The sequence below is a fragment of the Serinus canaria genome, chromosome 17 (genome assembly GCF_022539315.1).
Source record: "Serinus canaria isolate serCan28SL12 chromosome 17, serCan2020, whole genome shotgun sequence".
NCBI lineage: Eukaryota > Metazoa > Chordata > Aves > Passeriformes > Fringillidae > Serinus > Serinus canaria.
In genome coordinates, this window is record NC_066330.1 from 3,875,407 (window position 1) to 3,896,733 (window position 21,327).

Here is a 21,327-nt window from a genome sequence, read left to right on the forward strand (position 1 = left end):
TTTTTCTTTCTTGATCTGAAGGAAGCCTTTGCTAAACTCCATAGAGTCTGATACTAATTGCACAAAAACCACACAGAAAAATGTATTTTGGTGAAGAAACTCTAGACTCAGTTAAAGGGCTTCTGAAACTTCTTATTTTGGCTTTTTCCACTGCAGGGATTTGCAGATTGAGCATTATGGATTTGTATTAAAACTCTGCTAAATCTTGACAACTGAGAGATATTGTTTATATCTTAAATTGAATGGAAATGAAAAGTTATTTATAAAAACAATTTAACACTTAACTACCTGTGAAGCATTGGATTTTAGCCTTTGTTTCCCTTCTTCATAAAAATACCCTGTGAAGAGAGTGCCTGTCAGCTGTGACTCTCCTGAACTGTTCATCCCAGTGTTGGATTCTGTTCCATTTCCCTTCCCAGCTTTCCAACAGTGAATCGGTGCAACAGCAGATGGAGTTCTTGAACAGGCAGCTGCTGGTTCTTGGGGAGGTCAATGAGCTGTACCTGGAGCAGCTGCAGCACAAGCACACAGACACTACAAAGGTACCAGTGCAGAGGACTTTTGGGGAGACTTCCCTTGAGGTCATCATCCAGCAGTTCCCAGCCCTGAGTTCAGAAGGAAAGGCTTTGTAACTTAACAGACTCTTTGTTCTGAAATTGATTTTCAGGGATTTGATTGTATGTTTGATCTTCTGTTCAGATGTTTTGTGCCCTGTGGGTTTGAGGAATATCTTCAGTGCCCCTTCTGAAAGTAAAGAAGAGATTGTTGGGGTACACCTGGGGTCTGTTTTAGCCAACTGATGTAAATTCTAGCAATTTCTTTTCCAAAAGCCAAGACTTTACTGTGCTTAACTGTAACTGACAGCAGATTTTTGGTAAAATAATGCAGGGTAGTAGTGCCAGAATTTGTGAAAAGATCTTAACAAGGATTTTACAGGTTTTCGTGAGGTGTTACTTCAAAATGAGCATCTCAGCCTTCCCACTCAGTCATTTTCCTATTAAAAGTTTACAGTAACTTCACTGAAACTTCTGTGGTTCATATGGTTTTACTTCCTGACTTCAAAGAAACCTTTTTTTAATTAGAAGCAAGTAAATTACACAACAATATAACTGTTCCTGCGTGAGAGCACGTAATTAAAGAAGGTGAATAGTACACTGAAAAAAAGTCTTCTGCTGGTATTTAATGAAGGTCCTGTTGGAAAAATGGATTGAAAATAGAGTTTGTCTGCTCTAATCCAGTGCAGAACTGGCAAGAGTGCTTTGATGAAAAGAGGTTTTCATAAGGAACATTAATGTGCTAATAAATTCCAGTGATGTGTAGTTATTTTAATAGTGTACATCTTCAGCAGGGCGGGTTTTCTATATCTGTTTTTAGAAATGCTGCTTTTATTCTGGCTTGCTTTAAAATGTGCCTATTTATAACATCAGAAACATGTCTAAACACCAATAAAAATAACACAGGATCAAATTAGACTTTACCATTGTGTTGTTTGCTTCGAGGAGGTTGAAATGTTGCACTCTGCTTTTCGGAAAGAACTGGAGAAAGCAAAGTTGTGTGTTCAGCAGCAAAGCCAAAGGCTCGATGCTTCCCAGAAAAGGATAGCTGAACTGGAATCTCAGCTTGCAAAAAAGGACCACCTCTTCCTGGAGCAAAAGAAATACCTGGAAGATGTTAAAATCCAAGCAAGGTAGGGGCTTCCTATGTAACATTTTAGCTGTGCTTTGACAGGTGCACTGTCACAGCTGAGGCAGAGTCTGGAGATTTTGGACATTCTGGTTTCTCTCTTTGCTCAGGGGTCAGCTGCAGGCAGTAGAAAGCAGGTACAAGGCTCAGAAAAAAATCACCCAGGCATTTGAGCTGGAGATCTTGGATCTGTTTGGGCGGCTGGAGAAGAACAGTCTACTGAAAAAACTTGAAGATGATAAAACAGAAGCAGCTGAAGCAGCAGAAGAAAGGTGAGAGTGGTGGTGTGAAATCTGCAGGACCATGTGGGATTATGTCAGTTTTGGATTTAAAAACAGTGGATGTTGCAAAGCTGAGGGTGTGACACATCTGGTTACCCCCTGTCTCTCCTGCTTTGCCCCAGAAGTGTGAAAGGAAACCTGTTGAAGTACATACCCAAAGGCAGAAAGGGAAAGTAATCAAAGTAATTTGCCCTGGCCAGCATTTCCCTCTCTACTGTTTAATTACTGTGATTTCCTTGACACTGTGTCCTCTCTCTTCCCCAAGCAGGCTGGATTGTGGTAATGAAGATACAGCAGGACACAGTGAAGAAACACTGGGTAGAAATGGAGAGACCAAACCTCCCAGCACCCGAGGCAGCAGTAGCAGTAAGGGGGGCAGCAGCAGCGAGCTCTCCACCCCAGAAAAACCCCAGAACCAGAGGCTGAGCAGTCGCTGGGAGACATCCATGTTGCTGGAGCCCTCCACTACTGTCCCACTGACTGTAGGTTCACTCCCCAGCTCCAAGAGCTTCCTTGGAATGAAGGCACGAGAATTATTTCGCAACAAGAGTGAGAGCCAGTGTGATGAGGAGGGGGTCAGCATCAACAGGCTGTCTGATGCCCTAAAGACTGAACTATGTAAAGATCCAGGCATGGAGACAAAGGCCCCTCCAAGTCCCGAAAACCTCTCGCCTAAGCTCCAGGAAAGCAGTGTTGGACAGCTTCATATCATGGACTACAATGAAACTCATCATGACCACAGTTAAAGAGGAAGATAGTCAATCAGTGTTATTTTCATATTCTTGGCATAGAACAGGAGGCGTGAGTGCAAGTTTAACTAAAAGCTTTTATGTTTCTTTGGTCTGAGCAGTGGCTCATGCAGCGGAGCAGGATCGATGGCCAGGAACGGAAGGAGGCTGCTGAATGAATGCAAAGTGGATTTTTGGGTCTGGAGTTGAAAATGCCCAGCCTAACTCTTGCTTCTTTCCCAAATTCAATCCTTAGCAGCGTGTACTAATTTGAAGGGACAACTGTTAGCATTTGCAAGTATTTTTTTCCCTTTCTCCCTGTCCCCAGTTGAGTGGCTGCGTTTATGAACTTGAGTGCAATATGAGGCCAAATTAACATTTGTGAGTTTACTCTGAATGCTTTGTATTTCTTTGCAAACTTCCCATTTAGAGCAGTTGGTTGTGCTGCCTGTCCAGGTGACTTCGGTTCTTTTCATCCTGGAAGGAAGCAGCACTAGGATTTCCAGTGCATTCTCTGTTTTTGCCTGTCCACTGTCCCACATCCCTCAGAGCCCAGCCTTCATTAAGTTGGAGTCTGATTGAGTACCCAAATGTTTAAAGAACATTGTACCTCTGCAAAATGATTCATTCACCCTAATTCATGATCATTGTTTATATTGTCCTTAACATTTCCTGGGAAGTTATATTTGAACAGACAGAAAGGAACTGTAGCTTGTAATGCAGAAGAGACCGTAAATGCTGAAGACTTGTTAAAACACCAGCTTCAGATCTTCTTGGTGTTTGAAGTGTTTGCCTGATTGACCTCACCCTGGTTTGTATGGGAAAGCAGTTGGGGTGGGAGAAGAGAGAAGAGGAAGCTTTACTTAAGTAGGGAGAGGATGCAGAAGATGGAGGTAGAATTCCAAGCTTATGAAGATCTGCAGAGGAGGATTTGTTTCTCTAATCAGGGAAATGTGCTGCTTCACCCTTCTTCATTTGTTCCTGATTTGAACAAGACCACCATGTTTTGAGTCCAAGAAATTGGCTTAATTCTTCCTGGCAATACCTTTTCAGGCTTGCCTTGCAGAGCATGGTTTCCTTTGGATGCCCTCCTACTCAGATTGCAGCACATTTTTGAGTTCAGCAGTGTCAATTTGGCTCTAGGTCTCTCCCCTTCACCCTCATCCTACTTCCTTAGGTGACAAGGCTGAGGAGGAATCCTGCTCTCACTGAAATCAGAATCCTGGCATGAAGCCTTTCAGTGTTAATCATGTTTTAAGTCAATTATGAGCCTTCTGTGAAGGAGGACTGTGGGATCAGGGCTTGTCAGTGGTCAGACTCAATCTCCTTCGTGGCAGAACAGGGCCTGCTGTTAGGAAGGCAGTGCTTGTTTTAGGTGTCCCACGTGGCTGGGTCCAGGTGTACTCAGACGGTTCCGGCTTCACAGTTCCCCTGCATCACCCGTGGCCTCTTCTCCCAAACATTCTGTGGGTGGCAGCTGCTGTTTAAGAACCACCTCACACAGAAATCAAGTCCAAGCACACTTGCATTTGTAGTTCAAATCCCTTCTTAGCCCAGGTGGGAACGATGCTGTCAGGGCAGCTCAGCTCATTGCTGACAGGACTCGTCCTCCCATTCCTGCCTCCTCCGTAACTCCAAGGTCTGAATACATTTCTGCCTGTCTTAAATTATTCTCCGTGTCCTTTCAGTTGGTCAGTCCAAACTCTGAGAGTAGAGGTGAACTTCAGTGGTTGTGTCAAAGCTGACTCTGCATGGAGTAGAGAGTAGAGAGTTGGTTGTAAGTGGCAGCCTGGTTTTGTCTTTAGGCTTTCTCAGACGTAGTGGTAGCAAACGTGGTAGCGCGTGTTTCGGTGAGATTTGGAGCTTTCCTGCCCCTCTCCTGCTGGATCCCAGCCCAGGGAATGAACGGTTTGCACACAAAGGGCCTGATGGGCCAGCTCAGCTGGGAATGTTGGAGGAGCTCCTTCCCATCCTGCTCTGCCGAGCCCGGGTCTGGCATTCCCAGGAGAGGCAGGTTCTGTGTCGGTCACAAAAATGCCCTGGCAGCAACGCAAAGCTCTTTGGTAAGGTGGCTTTTTTTCTTCTTTTAAACAGGATTTTAGCACCAGGATAGTAATGGAAACCACTTTAGGTTTGTTTATGGACCACAAAGATTATGGAGGAACAAATTTTGCAATTTTCTTTCCTAAGTCTAAAAATCATGGATCTGCTGTATGTAGTTAACTTGCAGTTTGTTTGAAGGGGTCCCATCAGTGAAGTGGAAACAGATTTTTTTAACTGACTGCTTTTAGTTAAATCTAAAATTGCTGTCTTTGTCAAGTTAATCTGTTCCCTGCCTCGCTCTTTGTAAGCATGTTAAACAATCCACATTAAATGCCATAAATATGAAATACGAGGAAATGGTACAATCGTAAGCTAAAGAGAACTTAAACCAAAAGGAGGTTTTGCTGTCCTTATTAGAATGTTCTAAAATGTCAAGGCAGTTGCTTGTGTTTAACTGTGAACAAATAAAATGTATTGTTTTGCACTACTCTGTGTTAAATTCCCTGCTAGACCTTTTTGGGACCTAACACATGGAAGGGAGTTCAGTGTCCAAACATTTTCCCAGATGGGACAGTCCAGAGCAGGTCAGTGCTGCTGCTCCTTTGCACAGGATTCACCATTAGAAGCTCTTTTTCTGCATGGAGCCAAAGCCTTTCTTTTCTTCTGTGACAAACAAACTCACCAACAATGTGCCAGCATAATCCATAAATGAACTGCAAACAGTTCAGTGCTGCAAGTCTGCTGGTGAGGTTCTGCATGGCCCTGCTCCTGCAGGCCAGGACTGCACAGTGATTAGAGAAATTAATAGCTGGAAATGTCAGGGCCTTGTTTGCAAAGCTGGGGCTGCTGTCAGGAGTTGGCTCTGTCTCTGCTTTTTAGTGCATACATGAGGACACTTCTTCAGACCATGAGGAATTTTGGGGCCACTTGATTCTAGTGAGGTAAGGTCGTTTTCTTGTTTTGCTTTTTTCTCCAGACTGGCACTTTCTCACTGGTTCTGGTCTTTCATTGGTTTTTATTTGTTTGGTTGGGGTTTTCTTGTTTGTTTGGGGGTTTTTTTGTTTTTTTTTTCTTCTCTTCCTGAAATGAATATTTGAAAGATTGCTCAAAGCAGTTTAGTAATCCATACACAAGCCTCAGCATTCCAATTGAGGACTAAGTATAATTCTTAATTATGAGCAACACAGGCAAGGGTCTAAGTTGTGCAAGTGGCACATTGTGAACATGCTTTGGCCAAGTAATGTTTATGGAGAATTTTATATAGAAAATACCATAAACATCATCTTAGAGTTCAGTGACACAGAAAGGTGTTTGGACCCCTGCACTGGGATTAGTTCTACAGCATGGGGTAGTAAATGAAAACAAACAAAGTGAATTTAACTTGCCCTTATGAAGAATGGGTTCAAAATAAGGCATCCCTTAAGCTTGGCATGGCAAAGCTGAACTTGCCAGTGTAAAAAATCATTAGATAAAAATTACCCACTGAAGTGTATCACTGGGGTACAAAAAGAGAAAAATTAAATGCCTTACTCACTGATGCCAAGCAGTACATTTGGTAGTTCATAACAGCTGATAATCACACAGGAGACATTAGGAAAGGAAATACTTCAAATTCAGGAAATGCAAATAAATATCTTTGCTGATTGATCCTGATTTGTTGGAACTACTTAGCTGCTGGCACAACGGTGGATTTTTGAAGTGGTTACAAAATAGGAAATCACAGCAGTTGAGTTGCTTCATCTGTTCACACTCAGGAGCTCTGCAAAGGAAGCCTGGTTTGCATTCCCATGGGCTTTGCTTTCCAGACAAGACTGTTCAAATACTTGACTTATGGTCGTCACAATTTTTGTGTCTGTGGGCTTTACTTGGCTGAACCTTTTTTTCCTGAAGGTCTTTTCACTCCAGTTTTGGGCTGGCTGATCTTTCCTGCCTGCCAGACGCTATTCCTGGTTGCTGTGAAGCTGCCTCTGCTCCTTGTGCTCGATGCTCAGCTGACTGAAAGCTCAAACTGCTGCTGCACCAGCACCAGGGGAATTGAGGACTCCCAGGAACACCTCTCCTGCCTCGGGGTGTTTATGATGTGGGGAACAGGCTGGTGGTGACAGGGAACAGCCGCTGGCTCTTCTGAAATTACAGCTCTGGGGATGGGAGTGGGAGCAGGCGGCCCCAGAGCTGCCCTGGGCTGTGTCCCAGGCGTTGGATACCTGTGACCAGTGGTAAAAAGGCCCTGTGAATTCAGGACTGGGGGACAGCAGGGTTGTTGGAGCTGTTAAAAAGTTGCTGGTGAGAGGTTTGGACACTGCTCTGAGGCGGCCGCTAGAGGCCCTGCCAAGCCCATCCCTTCGCCCGTCATCAGCTCCTGTGGCATCTCTGGGATGCTGAGTTTGCCCTCCCTGGAATCGACCCTTCTGCTTCCCCCCAGAGCCCACCACCATTCCTGACCCTTCATCCTCACCCCTCGGGGTCTGAGCTCTGGCCTGTCCTCTCGTTTTGTGAGAGGCTGGAACACATATTGAACATACAGAATGTTTTCTCACAGAATTGTTTGGGTTGGATGGGACCTCTAAAGCTCATCCAGTCCAACGCCCTGCAGTGAGTAGGGGCACCTTCAACTACATCAGGTTCCTCAGTTTGACAAAAGCCTGATTGGACCCTTAGCTGAATCAAGGGGAGGACAGAGATAATTCATACAGAGGCCAGGATTCTGTTGATATCATCTATTACCAGCCCATGTGTCTATTTCAGCCTTTGAACAAAAAAGCAGCATTTATTTTCTGGACTAACTGACAGATCTGTAGGAAAGGCAGGCTGGTGCCCTGCCTGGTTTCTCAGTGTGTGTCTTGCAATTTTATGCTCACTGAGGCTAAAGTAAAACTTTATTGCACTTTTGTGTTTGGCATTTACATCCTGTTTATGTAAATTCTTCAAACAGCTTGATTTGTAGTAGAGGAAAACAATTCTTGCTGTATCTTTTTGTCTTTTGAAGTGTCCATCCACTCTGGAAGAGGAGAACTTGTATGGAAATTAAGTAATTTGTCTGGATGTTTTTCTGAGACTTAACTTTGCAGTCTTCCAACAGATTCTGATCTTGTCATTATCAAACCTCAGACTGCAAGTTTTATGCACTCATTTTTCTGCTTGGGTCTTAAAATTTTGGCTGCATGACACTGACTGAAAGGATAGGGCTAGGCTAGAAATTATTACTAAGATTTGGGAACTGTTTCTTGCATGTATGAATCTTATTATTGAAATTTGGGAACTTTTTTGTGTGTATCACCTTGGTCAAGTGCAAAATGTCAACTGCACTGGAGTTTTGAGCAGCAGTAGTGGACTGGCTTTGGTAGGACTGTTCTGACAAACCATTTGTGCTGTGGAAGCTGAAAATGAGCTACAAACTGGAGAATAATTTTGGTCTCCTCACAGCCTGTGTGTTCAAATTTAAACCATAGGACAGAGCCAAGAAGGTTGGAAACAAGATCTGGGAATAGCATCTCTTGTGTCCCCAACACTTGTCATCATTCAGTCTTAACAGCTTGTCCTGAAAACCTTTCCAAGACAGCAACTGTGTCACTGGACACTTGTCTGCAAATGGAACACAACAGGGCAGCTGCCACAACTTGGATTTTTCAGCCTGAAGCTGACTATGCACCAGGGATCTCAAGTGAAGCCAGAGAGGGTGACAGTGACATTCCATTGGCTGTGGCCCCAGTAGTGCCCAGGAGTTGCTCTGGGACCCTCTTCTTACCATTTTGAGTTCACCAAGGTTCAGTTCAGTTGGATCAAATCTCCCTAAAAATAGGGCTCTACTCCAGACTGGGTGGGTGCTTTGCAGTGCAAGTGGAGAGGGGAAAGGAAAAAAGTGCAAAACAACGTGGGATTATGAGAGGAATAAAAATGCTCCTGGAAATACTTTCCATTTCATCTGAGCTGTCATTCCTTCCAATGCCCCCTCCTCTGTATTAATTCTTCCTTCTGTTTTTACCTGCTTGTTGCCAAAACTTGGTGATTTTAAGGCAAAAGCTTACTCAGAGGAAACTGAGCCTGGCATGCAAGGGGAAATTGTTTATTCAGGAGTGTCTTCCAGCAGGAGGTAATTTGGAGGGGACAAGAGCAGTCAGACACAGGGAGGAGACTTATTTAGAAAAGGCTGTAGGGTCTGAGGTGCTGACCTCATGTTCTATATTCTGAGCCCCAGGGCCATCGTGGGACATCTGGCCTAATGTAATGCTAACCTTGCCTTGAAGCAGGGAAAGCACAGGCAGTTCAGTCTGCAATTCCAACAGGAACCATCTGAGCATGATGCTCCCACCACATTCCCATGGATCACATGGACTGGAAATGGCTTTTATTTTGTAGAGATCTGAGGAGCACAGTGTTTTGTGGATGTTTTGTTTGGCTGTTGTCAGTACACACAAACTAAAATGAACTCTGCTCTCCTTTACATCTACAGCTCTGACAGCACAGGAGACAAGAGGTGTAAGGGGAGATGTTCTGTGGTGTGAGGAGCTGCAGGAGGCTGCAGCAGAGCACAGCTGAAGAACACTGCACTCTGTAGCCAGTGGCAGGTATGGGAAACCTCCTTAGTGTGCTGAAAACAGGGATTCTGTGGTCCAGCTAACCAAATTATTTCTCAGGGGCTGAGGGAGCTTTAGAGTCAAGTCTAAATGTCAAAGACACATCTGAATCCATAATTCCAGGCCTTTGCTGCTCTGCATCCCATCCTTCAGACAGGCAGGTTCTTCACTCCCTGGCTGTGGCAGGGAGGGGATGTTCCTAAGGAAGAAGGCTGAGAAAATGTAAAATCCTGTTTCAAATGACTTGTCTGAGAGATTAGAACCTGATGAGTTCCCTGCTCCCACTGCTGGCCCCAGGGAGCAGCTGGAGCTGCAGCTGCTTCTGTGGGGATGTGAGGAGCAGAGAGCAAATATCAGCAAGGGAGAGGCAATGCATGTGTCCTGGGCTGGCTGCAGGGCAGCTCTTCAGAAAGTGGACTCAGGATGGATCTCTAGTATTCAATGCAGTGTATTAGATCAGCAAAGTTCTTAAAGGTGGTGAGCAGATGATGCAGGAGCTCTGATCCTTTAATAGGGGTGTTTGCCTGGTGGCCTCCAGGGAGCTTTTTTTTTTTGCGGACGTTGATTTGCAGCCATGAATTTCTTGAAATCTTTTTCCTGCAATTTTACAGTATTTTCATTATTATTGGAGGTCAGAGCTGCAGGTGCTTCTGGGGAAGTGGGTGTCTCCTTCTTGCACCTGGCACATCCAGGACTCACAATATAGAGGACCTTCAGCTTGGAGTGTGTGACCCATTCCCTCATGCTGTCCAGCACGATGGGCAGCACGCTCACCACCCCTCCATAGCGATGCCTCGCTTCCTCCAGGCTCAGGTGGTTCACAACCCCGTGGGGGTACCTGTGGGACAGAGGGAAACAATTGGCACAGGAGTCCCAGCCCTGCAGCCACACTGAGAGCCCAAGGGGGCTGCAGGGGCCTCAGGGCACCCCCCTGCCCTGCCATGCACCCGAGGGAGGATGGACAAACAGAGCAGCACTCGTTTTGCTTGCCAAGAGCTGGCACAAGCAGCTGGGCAGCACCTTGGACCCTCCCTACAACCAGGGAGGGGCTGTGACAGAGCTGCTGCAGAAGCTGGGAGGAATGTGCAGCGACAGGCAAAGGCCAGGGGCTGGGCTGGGGAGGGGAGGCACCTACGTGGCTCGAAGGGCAGTGAGGTCGTTGCTGTCATTCAGGAGCACTTTGCACTTCTCCAAAAGGCCTTTGGTGACGCTGTCCCCAGCGTGCACCGTCTCCATCCTCTGGCAGAGGCAGCGCAGCTCGTTGCAGATGGAGATGAACATGTTGAGGATGCGCCTGTCCGTGGAGTTGTAGCAGTGGTGGTCCTTGTAGCACTGCACCTGCACAGGGGGAAATGGCAGTGCTGCTGAAAATGGCACAGTGGGGACACCTCCATGGCAAGAAATGGCTCAGTGCAATGTCTGCCACAATCCTCCTCAAGGCAATGAGCAAAGCCCTTCTGTTAGGGAGAGGCAGCCCTTGGAAAGGACAACCAGCTCCTTGTGTGTCCTAATCCTGGCAGCAGCCCAGCCTTTCACTCTGCCTTTGGCATCCATCTGGCCTTTGGGCCTGACTTCTGCCATCTCAAATCCACAGTTCTGATTTCATTTAGATTTTTCTCCCCCCCTCTGTCTCCAGGTGGTCTAAGTTCTACTTTTCAGTGCAGCATGCTATAAAAATTCCCAGACAATTCACTTAGCAGCCCAGCAAAGCCCTTGCCCACGTGGGACTCTCAGCCCTCAATCCATCATCCTCCCTGTGTAACACAGCCATTATTTTTAATAAGCACTATAGAAAGATACAGCAGCACCAATACCAGGGGGAAGAGCCAGGCATGCTGCTTCCCACAAGCTGAGGATTACACATTCCATCTGTGGCTGGGGAAGGAGCCTTGCTCTCACTGTTTTCCTGCAGCCTGTGTTTCTGGCTGGGCCTCAGCAGTGCTCAGCTAAAGCAGAAAGTGCTGCTCAGCCTTGAGCTTCCTCCTGAGATCTCAGGAGGCCTCACACAGGTGATCTCTCCCCACCCCTTTGGTTACACACCAACCTTCCTGGGGACTTTTTGTCCATCCTCCCTTCAGGAAAGACATTTCTCCAGCCCCAGGTGCCCTCCAGCCCCGTGCTGTCCCTGTGGCCATGGCAGGGAGCTCCTGGTGCTGAGGGATTTGTACCTGGACAATGGATGACACGGGTCTGATCATATCATGGGCTTCCTCCCGGGTGCGCTCCAGGGCTCTGATGAAGGTGAACTGCTGCTGCTGGAAGAGCTTGTACTTCTCCTCGATCTTCCTCAGGGTCTCCACCACCTCATTCATGTTCACTTATTGCTGGATCTGGGGGGGAGAAGGACAGACAGGAGGATGCTTTTTAGAAATGATGCAATTCCACTTCTCACCTGAGCTGGAGTTTGTAGGTGTGGTGATGTTCACAGGGGTCCCAGGATGAGGGAAGGGATGAGGATCTTGCCTCCATGTTTCAGATGGCTGATTTATTATTTGATGAAATATATTATAGTAAATGATATATTAAAACTGTACTAAAGAATAGAAGAAAGGATTTCATCAGAAGGCTTGAAAGGAAAGGAATGGAATGATGATAAAATCTTGTTACTGACCAGAGAGTCCGAGCCAGCCAGACTGTGACTGGCCATTAATTAAAAACAACCACATGAGACCAATCAAAGATGCACCTGTTGCATTCTACAGCAGCAGATAATCATTGTTTACATTTCCTTTCTGAGAACACTCAGCCTCTCAGGAGAAAAGATTCTAGCAAAAGGATTTTTCATAAAATATGTCCCTGACAGTGTAGGTTAATGGAAAACTTATAAATATCTGTGTAATCATTGGCTTTTGCAAATTATTTTGATATAGTATAGTTTGTAATCACTGCTTTTATTGTTGTATAATTTGTCGGCATTTTATGTTTAATACTCTAATTCCTGTGTAGATTATATATTTTAGTGTGATAAATATATTTTAGTTTAGGCTCTCACAGAATATTAAAACAGAGATTAGGTGCTGTGCATTATAACAATAACGTTTGCAGAAGTCGTTAATGCTTTTGTTTTTGTAGCTATCTGACAATGGTGAGAATGAGTCAGATAATTTTGTGAAACAGCTAATGTTGATTTCATGGACTAGTATCTTATCTGTATGATAACATTGAAAAGAACCAGGTAAATAAACTAAAAGAAAGAATGCAAGGGGGATTTTACCGCTGACCCTTCAGCTGGCACTAACTGTCAAACCACAGAACAGGGGCCTTTGTGAGGAAACAAAAACCATCAATTACATCTGCAGTATGGCACACACCTTAAGAAGACAGGTCAAGGGTTGAAGCAAGCAAAAAGAATTCCCCGAATATGAAAACTCAAAGGAATGTCTGAATATGTACAATCTTCATAAAAATGTATTTGACCAATGTAATGAAAAACTATATAAGAAAATAGTTTAAGTTGACTGGCATGCCTCTGCCAGTTGCCAAGCACCCAGTGCTGTTATTAGTTTGTCCCTCTTATCCCTTATAAAACTTTTAACATTTTAAAGATTGAGGCACAATTCTCGGAAACACAAATTAAAAAAAAAAAAAATGTAAAAAGCAGGAAAAACCAGAGATCTGTTGTGCCGAAGCCCTGCAGTCCCGGAGCCCCAAGGAGTAAGTCAATAATGCCTCGGGAATGCTGCTGCAGAAGGAGGCAGAGCGCCGGGGGGAGCGGTGACAATGTGATGTCACAAACGCTGCCGGGCTGGGGGAAGGCGGTGCGGCAGTGGCGGAGCCACAGCGGGGCCGGGGCAGCCCCAGCGCCTTCTCTCCTGCCTGGGAACCATCGCCCCAGCGCCTGCCCAGCTCTCCCGCTCCCCGGGGCCGGCCGGGCACGCAGCGCCGCCGCTCCTCAGGGAGCGCATTCCCCGCGGAAAGATGCCAATCTCTCGGGGCAGCCTGGCCCGCGGCCCGGCCCGCCGGACCCCCCGCGCCGTTCGTGCGGCCGTGGCCGCCCCGCTCCTGCCCCGGCGGGCCCTGCGGCTCCTACCGGCCGGTGTTCGGGCGGCGGCGGTGCGGCAGCTCCCGGGAGGGGCCGGGCTGGCGGGGCGGCCGAGCCGGGCGGGAGGAATGGGCCAAGAACGCGGGCCGTGGGCCCTCGGCCCCGCCGCTGCCGCGGCCACCGCGCCGCCGTCTCCATGGCAACCGTCGCGGCTCGATGACGTTTCCCCTTTCCCGTTGCAGTAAACGAGGCTGTGGCCACGCCCCCACCCGGAGATAGGCCGTTTCTCGTCGCGCGGTGATGACGTCCCCGTTAGCAACGGAGGACGCGGCCCCGGAGGACGCGGCCCGGCCGTGGCCGCCGCCCGCGGGTGCCTACGCGGAGGAGCGGGGGCTCTTCCAGCTCCTGCAGGTGAACGGGAGCCCCCGCCAGCCCCTCCACGGCGCGGGGAGGCCGGACGGGGCCGGGAGAGGCGGGAAGGGGCAGCGGGGCGGGATCCTGTGGTGCTGATGGGCGGAGGGAAAGTTTGTCCTGTAAACGGGGATTCTGTGGTCCAGCTAACCAAACTGTTTCTGAGGGGCTGAGAGAGCTTTAGAGTCAAGTCTAAATGTCAAAGACGTGTCTGAATCCATAATTCCAGGCCTTTGCTGCTCTGCATCCCATCCTTCAGACAGGCAGGTTCTTCATCCCCTGGCTGTGGCAGGGAGGGGATGTTCCTAAGGAAGAAGGCTGAGAAAATGTAAAATCCTGTTTCAAATGACTTGTCTGAGAGATTAGAACCTGATGATTTCCCTGCTCCCACTGCTGGCTCCAGGGAGCAGCTGGAGCTGCAGCTGCTTCTGTGGGGATGTGAGGAGCAGAGAGCAAATATCAGCAAGGGAGAGGGCAATGCACGTGTCCTGGGCTGGCTGCACAAAGTGGGCTCAGAACTGTTCTCTAGTGTTCATTGCAGTGTATTAGGTCAGCCAGGTGCTTAAAGGTGCTGAGCAGACGATGCAGGAGCTTTGATCCTTTAACAGGAGGTGTTCCCTGGTGGGATCCAGGGCTCTTTCTTTCCCAAACGTGGATCTTCATACTTGCACTTCTGGCATTGTGTCTCCTGCAATAGCACATGATTTTTGTTACTATTGGAGGTGTGAGCTGCACAGTGCCCAGCAGGTGCTGTTTGGGAAGGGGAGCTGTGCTTCTTGGCTATGGCCGGGGCATGACTCACATTAGGGAGCAGGTACCTCTTGGAGTGTGTGACCCATTCCCTCATGCTGTCCAGCACGATGGGCAGCACGCTCACCACCCCTCCATAGCGATGCCTCGCTTCCTCCAGGCTCAGGTAGTTCACAACCCCGTGGGGGTACCTGTGGGACAGAGGCAAACAATTGGCACAGGACAGAGGGAAACAAACAGCCCTGCAGCCCTGGGAGCCACCCTGAGAGCCCAAGGGACAGCAGCAGAGTACAGGCAGCCATTCCCCAAAAGCACGGGTAGAGCTGTACATGGATTGAGGAGTCCTGCCAGAAACCACCCTGGCAAAGGTCTGGAGTCTTGGAGAGGACACACAGACACTGCCCTGCAGAAATTAGCTCAGTGCAGAGGAGCAGCAGCAGCAGGAAGGAGCAGTAACCTGCCTGAGCACTGCAGGGGCCTCAGGGCACCCCCCTGCCCTGCCATGCACCCGAGGGAGGATGGACAAACAGAGCAGCACTCGTTTTCTGCAGGGACAGTGACTCTGGTGTTTGCCAAGAGCTGTCAAAGGCAGTTGGGCAGCACCTTGGACCCTCCCTACAACCAGGGAGGGGCTGTGACAGAGCTGCTGCAGAAGCTGGGAGGAATGTGCAGTGCCAGCCCCCAGCAGTGACAGGCAAAGGCCAGGGGCTGGGCTGGGCTGGGCTGGGCTGGGGAGGCACTTACTTGGCTCGAAGGGCAGTGAGGTCGTTGCTGTCATTCAGGAGCACTTTGCACTTCTCCAAAAGGCCTTTGGTGACGCTGTCCCCAGCGTGCACCGTCTCCATCCTCTGGCAGAGGCAGCGCAGCTCGTTGCAGATGGAGATGAACATGTTGAGGATGCGCCTGTCCGTGGAGTTGTAGCAGTGGTGGTCCTTGTAGCACTGCACCTGCACAGGGGGAAATGGCAGTGCTGCTGAAAATGGCACAGTGGGGACACCTCCATGGCAAGAAATGGCTCAGTGCAATGTCTGCCACAATCCTCCTCAAGGCAATGAGCAAAGCCCTCCTGTTAGGGAGAGGCAGCCCTTGGAAAGGACAACCAGCTCCTTGTGTGTCCTAATCCTGGCAGCAGCCCAGCCTTTCACTCTGCCTTTGGCATCCATCTGGCTTTGGGCCTGAGTTCTGCCATCTCAAATCCACAGTTCTGATTTCATTTAGATTTTTCTCCCCCCTCTCTGTCTCCAGGTGGTTTAAGATCTACTTTTCAGTGCTGCATGCTATAAAAATTCCCAGACAATTCACTTAGCAGCCCAGCAAAGCCCTTGCCCACGTGGGACTCTCAGCCCTCAATCCATCATCCTCCCTGTGTAACACAGCCATTATTTTTAATAAGCACTATAGAAAGATACAGCAGCACCAATACCAGGGGGAAGAGCCAGGCATGCTGCTTCCCACAAGCTGAGGATTACACATTCCATCTGTGGCTGGGGAAGGAGCCTTGCTCTCACTGTTTTCCTGCAGCCTGTGTTTCTGGCTGGGCCTCAGCAGTGCTCAGCTAAAGCACAAAGTGCTGCTCAGCCTTGAGCTTCCTCCTGAGATCACAGGAGGCCCCACACAGGTGATCTCTCCCCACCCCTTTGGTTACACACCAACCTTCCTGGGGACTTTTTGTCCATCCTCCCTTCAGGAAAGACATTTCTCCAGCCCCAGGTGCCCTCCAGCCCCGTGCTGTCCCTGTGGCCATGGCAGGGGGCTCCTGGTGCTGAGGGATTTGTACCTGGACAATGGATGACACGGGTCTGATCATATCATGGGCTTCCTCCCGGGTGCGCTCCAGGGCTCTGATGAAGGTGAACTGCTGCTGCTGGAAGAGCTTGTACTTCTCCTCGATCTTCCTCAGGGTCTCCACCACCTCATTCATGTTCACTTATTGCTGGATCTGGGGGAGAGAAGGACAGACAGGAGGATTCTTTTTAGAAATGATGCAATTCGACGTCTGAGCTGGAATTGAGTAGGTTGGTGGAAAACTTACCCCCAAAAAAATAAAAGGCAGGAAAAAGAGATCTGTTGTGTCGAAGCCCTGCAGTCCCGGAGGCCCCAGCAGTCACTCAGTGCCTTGGGAATGGTGCGGCAGAGAGCGCCGGGGGGAGCGGTGACAATGTGATGTCACAAACGCTGCCGGGCTGTGGGAAGGCGGTGCGGCAGTGGCGGAGCCACAGCGGGGCCGGGGCAGCCCCAGCGCCTTCTCTCCTGCCTGGGAACCATCGCCCCAGCGCCTGCCCAGCTCTCCCGCTCCCCGGGGCCGGCCGGGCACGCAGCGCCGCCGCTCCTCAGGGAGCGCATTCCCCGCGGAAAGATGCGAATCTCTCGGGGCAGCCTGGCCCGCGGCCCGGCCCGTCGGACCCCCCGCGCCGTTCGTGCAGCCGTGGCCGCCCCGCTCCTGCCCCGGCGGGCGCTGCGGCTCCTATCGGCCGGTGTTCGGGCGGCGGCGGTGCGGCAGCTCCCGGGAGGGGCCGAGCGGGAAGAGTGCGCGGGCCCACGGGCCCTCGGCCCCGCTGCTGCCGCGGCCACCGCGCCGCCGTCTCCATGGCAACCGTCGCGGCTCGATGACGTTTCCCCTTTCCCGTTGCAGTAAACGAGGCTGTGGCCACACCCCCACCCGGAGATAGGCCGTTTCTCGTCGCGCGGTGATGACGTCCCCGTTAGCAACGCATCTCGTTGCCAGGGGCGGCCATGGCGGAGGCGGACACGGAGGACGCGGCCCCGGAGGACGCGGCCCGGCCGTGGCCGCCGCCCGCGGGTGCCTACGCGGAGGAGCGGGGGCTCTTCCAGCTCCTGCAGGTGAACGGGAGCCCCCGCCAGCCCCTCCGCGGCGCGGGGAGGTCGGACGGGGCCGGGAGAGGCGGGAAGGGGCAGCGGGAATCCTGTGGGAGGTGATGGGCGGGCGTCCCCCTGCGGGACGCGGCCGTGGGCTCTCCCAGTTAATTATTTTAATTGGCAGTTACTGCGTGTGATTTGCGGAAAAAAGTGGCAACCCATGGATGAAGGGAGTCGGTGGAAGGGGATGGAGGAGGAAGGGGGCAGTGATAAATTGGGTGTGGGAGGACGCGGTGAAGGCTGTGCGGGGCTGGGCTGGGGCTGTCCCCGCCTGCTGCTCATCCCCCGGGTGGAGCCTTCACCTTTGTGTTCCTGCTGTGCCTGTTCGCCTCGGTGTCAGAAATAAAGGGAGAAAAGAGCACTTGTGGCGTGGCTGTGATTTCGGTACCTGACAGGGCTGGCTCCCCTGCTTTAGGGAAGGGTGGGTTTATGTCTGAAGTTTGGGAAAAGCTCGTGTGTCGTGCGTGGGGAGGGTTGTGCGCAGGGCTAAAAATCCTGGTGCTGTTCTGATAGGAGAACTTGTTGTGTAGTGCTCTAAACTCTGTTAAGAAATCATTTCCACTCGTTCAGAGCTCACTCAAATAGACACATGTTTATTTCTTTTCCTATTTTCGTTTGTGCTATCATTTTTTTTCCTCTGTTTATTATGGCTATTGCAGCGTAATATTTGTGTTTTGATTTTTTTTTTTTTTTTTAATGGAGTTTTGTGTTTTGTAAGCCACGAGGCATTGAATGCAGCTGCAGGGACTCATATTACATGAAATGTTTGTGGGATTTACTCAGGGTGGTGTTTTTGTGCTTTACTTGTGTTGGAGCACAATAATGACACCAACACAGCTTGAAATTGTTGTGCTAAAATATTTACAAAACACAAAATGTAAAAACTATGTGAGAACCAAAACATGAACCTCCCCCAGAGATTAATAGAACAACCCATGTGAAATTAAACTGAGTTTAGCAGAACTGGATAAATAAAAGAATTTGGGTAAGAAACAGTGCCAGTGTCAATCACTGTCAGCCTGAACATTTTTGAATAATAATAAACTCAGATTTTCTTAGGTTTGTTATTTATAAAGGTCCTAGTAAGCAAAATCCATATTGCTTAAATAAATCTTTCTGGAAAGTAATAATTTTTTAATGAACTTCCAATAAAAATACAAATTTCATCTTTTATGCCCTGTGCTCCCCAGACCTTGATGCATCACAACTTGCACGATCACCAATTTATAAACCAAACTGAGTGTTTTAATTATTCTAATGAAGTGGATGAAGTAGAAAAGGAAAAAAGGCCACTCTAATGACTGACAATCAGTTGGTGAGGATATAAAATTTTATGGATTAGATGGACTTTGTGGAATTTAGTTGCAGATATGAAAGTGTTATGACTGCTGTTTGGAAATGTCCCTCCCAGCACGAGAATTTCTGAGCTTGTCTAAATTAGAGCATTAGTTCTGTTTGATGTTTAGTTTTAATTACAGGACTCGTGGCTGGGCTGAAATGTCTTGCTAGAAAATGTGTGGATTTCTCAGGGTTTTTCTTTTTTTCAGCCTATAAAGCCCAAATCCTCCCTCAAACCAGTGCAAGCTCCCCACTGTTACAGATGGGAGCTCAAGGGTTCAACATGAAAATGGTCTCCAAAACAGACATTCAAGGCAAGGCTTTAAGCCTTTTTTTGCTTTTTTTCCCCACCTTCTCCCCACTCCTTTTCCAGCAGGAGCCAAGGCTGGGGTGGGTCTGCTATGTGCCATTTCTGTGGGTTATGTTTTCCACAGCTCTCATCCATTCTGCACTCCTCTGGGCTAGTCAGAGACTTGTGGCAATGTGCTAGAGAAGGCTCATCTTGCCCTGCAGAGGCACAAAGTCAGTTAATTCTGGTTTTCAAACTCCTTTAATGGTTTTTATGTCAGTGCTGCCTCAACCATTTTCAGCCCCGGGCTGCTCGAGCCAAACCTTTCTGGTGTCCATATGTACCATAAATAAACTGAATTAAATAGGTTGGGTTTTTTTACTGGCAATTTTCTGACCCTCATCACTTGTTCAGCATCTAAAATAGGTTCTGAAGTCTCAGTTTTGTCTGTGAAAGAAAATAAATAAGCATTTATAAGCTGTTTAGGATCCTTATTGTAACATTGCTGTAAAAATGCAAGATACCACAACTGCAGAGCCGTGCTCAATTTTCCTCTGACTTTGTCCTATTTATTTCCAGAACATGCTTGAAGAGCTATTAATTCATAAGCCAGATGATCCCATTGAGTTCATGATAAACCACTTAAAGCAAAACAATGATGATGGTAAGTGGAAAAGGAGACACCAGAAATAGTTCAGCTCCTGATTTGTAAACAGCTGTTGGGAGCTGTGCTGCCGTTGGCAGGTGATGGATCAAACTTTTCAGGCTGAGTCTTGGGGAGGAGGGAAACAAAAAAAAAATTGTGAGCATTTTCGAATACTTATAGGCAAGATGCTTTTAATTTCTTTTTTTAGTGGGTAATCTAATAAGAAATGCACTTTAACAGTTATAACAATGAAACCCTCTAAGGGAATAACAAAGAGTTCTGGTGTATCAATTATTAATGCCTCCTGTGCCCCATCTGATATTTCCTGTTGTCTTTAAGCTTGCTAATTACTCCTTTTGTCAGGTGTAAATTTGGGTTCCTATTCTACCTGGGCTGGCAGATTCTCTGCTTCCTGATTAGTTTGTTATTCTCTGCTGTTAATGAGTTCCACAGCTCAGTGGCATCTCAGCTGAAGGAACACTGAGTGTGTCTGCTCCTCTGTGGAACAAAACCTGGTAAATTGAATGGGAAGTCTGTATTCTGCACAATAAAAGCATGTACCCTCAATCAAATGATTTGATTTACAAACTGTTCACCCTTAGGCAGATTATATTTGGATATGCACAAGTGAACTGTAATTTTTGTTCTGCGTGAGCTGTCAGGGAGAGCTGGTGTCATGGAGCTTTGATGTTTCTTTAAAACCAGAGTAAACCATTATGAAAGTTCTGCTGCAGCATCAATGAAATCATTATCACTGGAGGTGCTGTGAGCTCTTAGTGGTGCTGATCAGATGGATGGTGATTGAAATGCTGCTAAATATGTTAAAGAAAAAAAAAAAATCAAATCCTGCAAATTGTGCCCAGCCTTTTCTGGTGCAGGCAGTGTGAATAATCAATCTGGTTTGTAGAGCCATGGAAAATATGTGGAAGAATTTCCTGCAGTTTGATAGAATGCTGATAAAATTTCTTCACATTGAGCTAACATTTGTCCTGAAGCCCCACAGTATTATTTTAACAGAATTAGGCAGGTTTCCATCTCCTGACTTCAGTACTTTGAGGCTAAAAACAGAATTACAGCAGTTGTTTGTCAAGGGGAAAATGCTGTCTGCTTTTGGTCTGGAAAACCCTGTTAAGGAAGGAGAGGAACTCCAATTAAAATTAAAGCCTAAATGTTGTTTTAAGAATAAATTATGTGGAAAATAATGTAACAGAAATGTGTAGCAGAGTTGATTTTACTTTTTGATCATGGCGGAAGGTGCTGACTATTTAGAAGAAAAAAAACCACCTTATTAGAGCCATCAGTAAAGTGATGAATTTTCATGATCTTGCCTTGCCTAGACAGTTTTAGCCCTAGAGAAAATTTCAAACAGAGATGTGTGGAAAAGAAGCATTGCATCTATCCCAGGTGTGAAGTTAGAAACCCTTTTTAATTAATAATAGGCTCCAAAGTACTTTTAAAAATATAAACAAGTCTAATGGTGATTATATCTTACAACTGCCTTGAAAATATTGTAGGTCAAATGTGTGGCAAAGTGTTTGTGCTTAGGGCTCTGTGCTATTGCTCTTTCATGTGTTCCTTCTAAAAACCTTCAAGGGCCACATAAAGACTGATAATTCTTTCATATTCAAAAATGCAAGTTTTCTACATGGTATCTTGGTTTGTGCTAATGAAAAAGGCTTTCAGGGTCCGAGTGGCATTTCTGTGAGCTCCTCCTTTGCACTCAAA

At 47.8% G+C, this 21,327-nt stretch overlaps 4 protein-coding genes across 15 annotated transcripts in view; 2 read left to right on the plus strand and 2 right to left on the minus strand.

The window, feature by feature from the left end:
* The window catches only part of TSC1 (TSC complex subunit 1), a 26,762-nt gene extending 21,540 nt beyond the window's left edge, over window positions 1-5,222 (plus strand). For 4 of the 7 annotated variants that reach the window (XM_030231733.2, XM_030231732.2, XM_030231735.2 and 1 more), the window contains 4 exons: window positions 420-542; window positions 1,500-1,687; window positions 1,794-1,955; window positions 2,230-5,222. In XM_030231733.2, coding sequence (XP_030087593.2) covers window positions 420-542; window positions 1,500-1,687; window positions 1,794-1,955; window positions 2,230-2,710 — 954 coding nt within the window. In that variant the 3' untranslated portion in view covers window positions 2,711-5,222. The remainder of the gene's footprint in view (window positions 1-419; window positions 543-1,499; window positions 1,688-1,793; window positions 1,956-2,229) is intronic. The other 3 variants (XM_030231734.2, XM_030231738.2, XM_030231737.2) reach the window with 2 other exon arrangements.
* Window positions 3,324-13,469, minus strand: LOC103818980 (sperm acrosome-associated protein 9). Of its 2 annotated transcripts, none has more exons than XM_018917673.3 (4): window positions 13,340-13,469; window positions 11,478-11,639; window positions 10,445-10,647; window positions 3,324-10,147 (listed from the first exon to the last, which is right to left on the minus strand). In XM_018917673.3, exons 2-4 carry the CDS (start codon window positions 11,619-11,621, stop codon window positions 9,817-9,819), a joined length of 678 nt encoding a protein of 225 aa, XP_018773218.2. In that variant the 5' UTR covers window positions 11,622-11,639; window positions 13,340-13,469; the 3' UTR covers window positions 3,324-9,816. The 2 variants fall into 2 exon arrangements, with proteins under 2 accessions (XP_018773218.2, XP_018773219.2); XM_018917674.3 differs by lacking the exon at window positions 13,340-13,469 and adding an exon at window positions 12,621-13,163.
* Window positions 13,470-13,508: 39 nt separating this feature from the next.
* Window positions 13,509-21,327, plus strand: part of AK8 (adenylate kinase 8) — a 69,380-nt gene continuing 61,561 nt past the window's right edge. For 3 of the 4 annotated variants that reach the window (XM_050981088.1, XM_050981089.1, XM_050981090.1), the window contains exons 1-2: window positions 13,509-13,702; window positions 19,536-19,620. In XM_050981088.1, coding sequence (XP_050837045.1) covers window positions 13,592-13,702; window positions 19,536-19,620 — 196 coding nt within the window. In that variant the 5' untranslated portion in view covers window positions 13,509-13,591. Of the gene's footprint in view, window positions 13,703-17,201; window positions 17,294-19,535; window positions 19,621-21,327 lie in introns of those variants that run through there. The other variant, XM_009093599.4, reaches the window with a different exon arrangement.
* Window positions 13,715-16,457, minus strand: LOC103819135 (sperm acrosome-associated protein 9-like). 2 transcript variants are annotated; one of them, XM_050981097.1, is made up of 4 exons: window positions 16,230-16,457; window positions 15,197-15,399; window positions 14,521-14,643; window positions 13,715-14,390 (listed from the first exon to the last, which is right to left on the minus strand). In XM_050981097.1, the coding sequence occupies exons 1-4, from the start codon at window positions 16,371-16,373 to the stop codon at window positions 14,228-14,230; spliced, it is 633 nt and encodes a 210-aa protein (XP_050837054.1). In that variant the 5' UTR covers window positions 16,374-16,457; the 3' UTR covers window positions 13,715-14,227. The 2 variants fall into 2 exon arrangements, with proteins under 2 accessions (XP_050837054.1, XP_050837055.1); XM_050981098.1 differs by having other exon boundaries at window positions 14,505-14,643.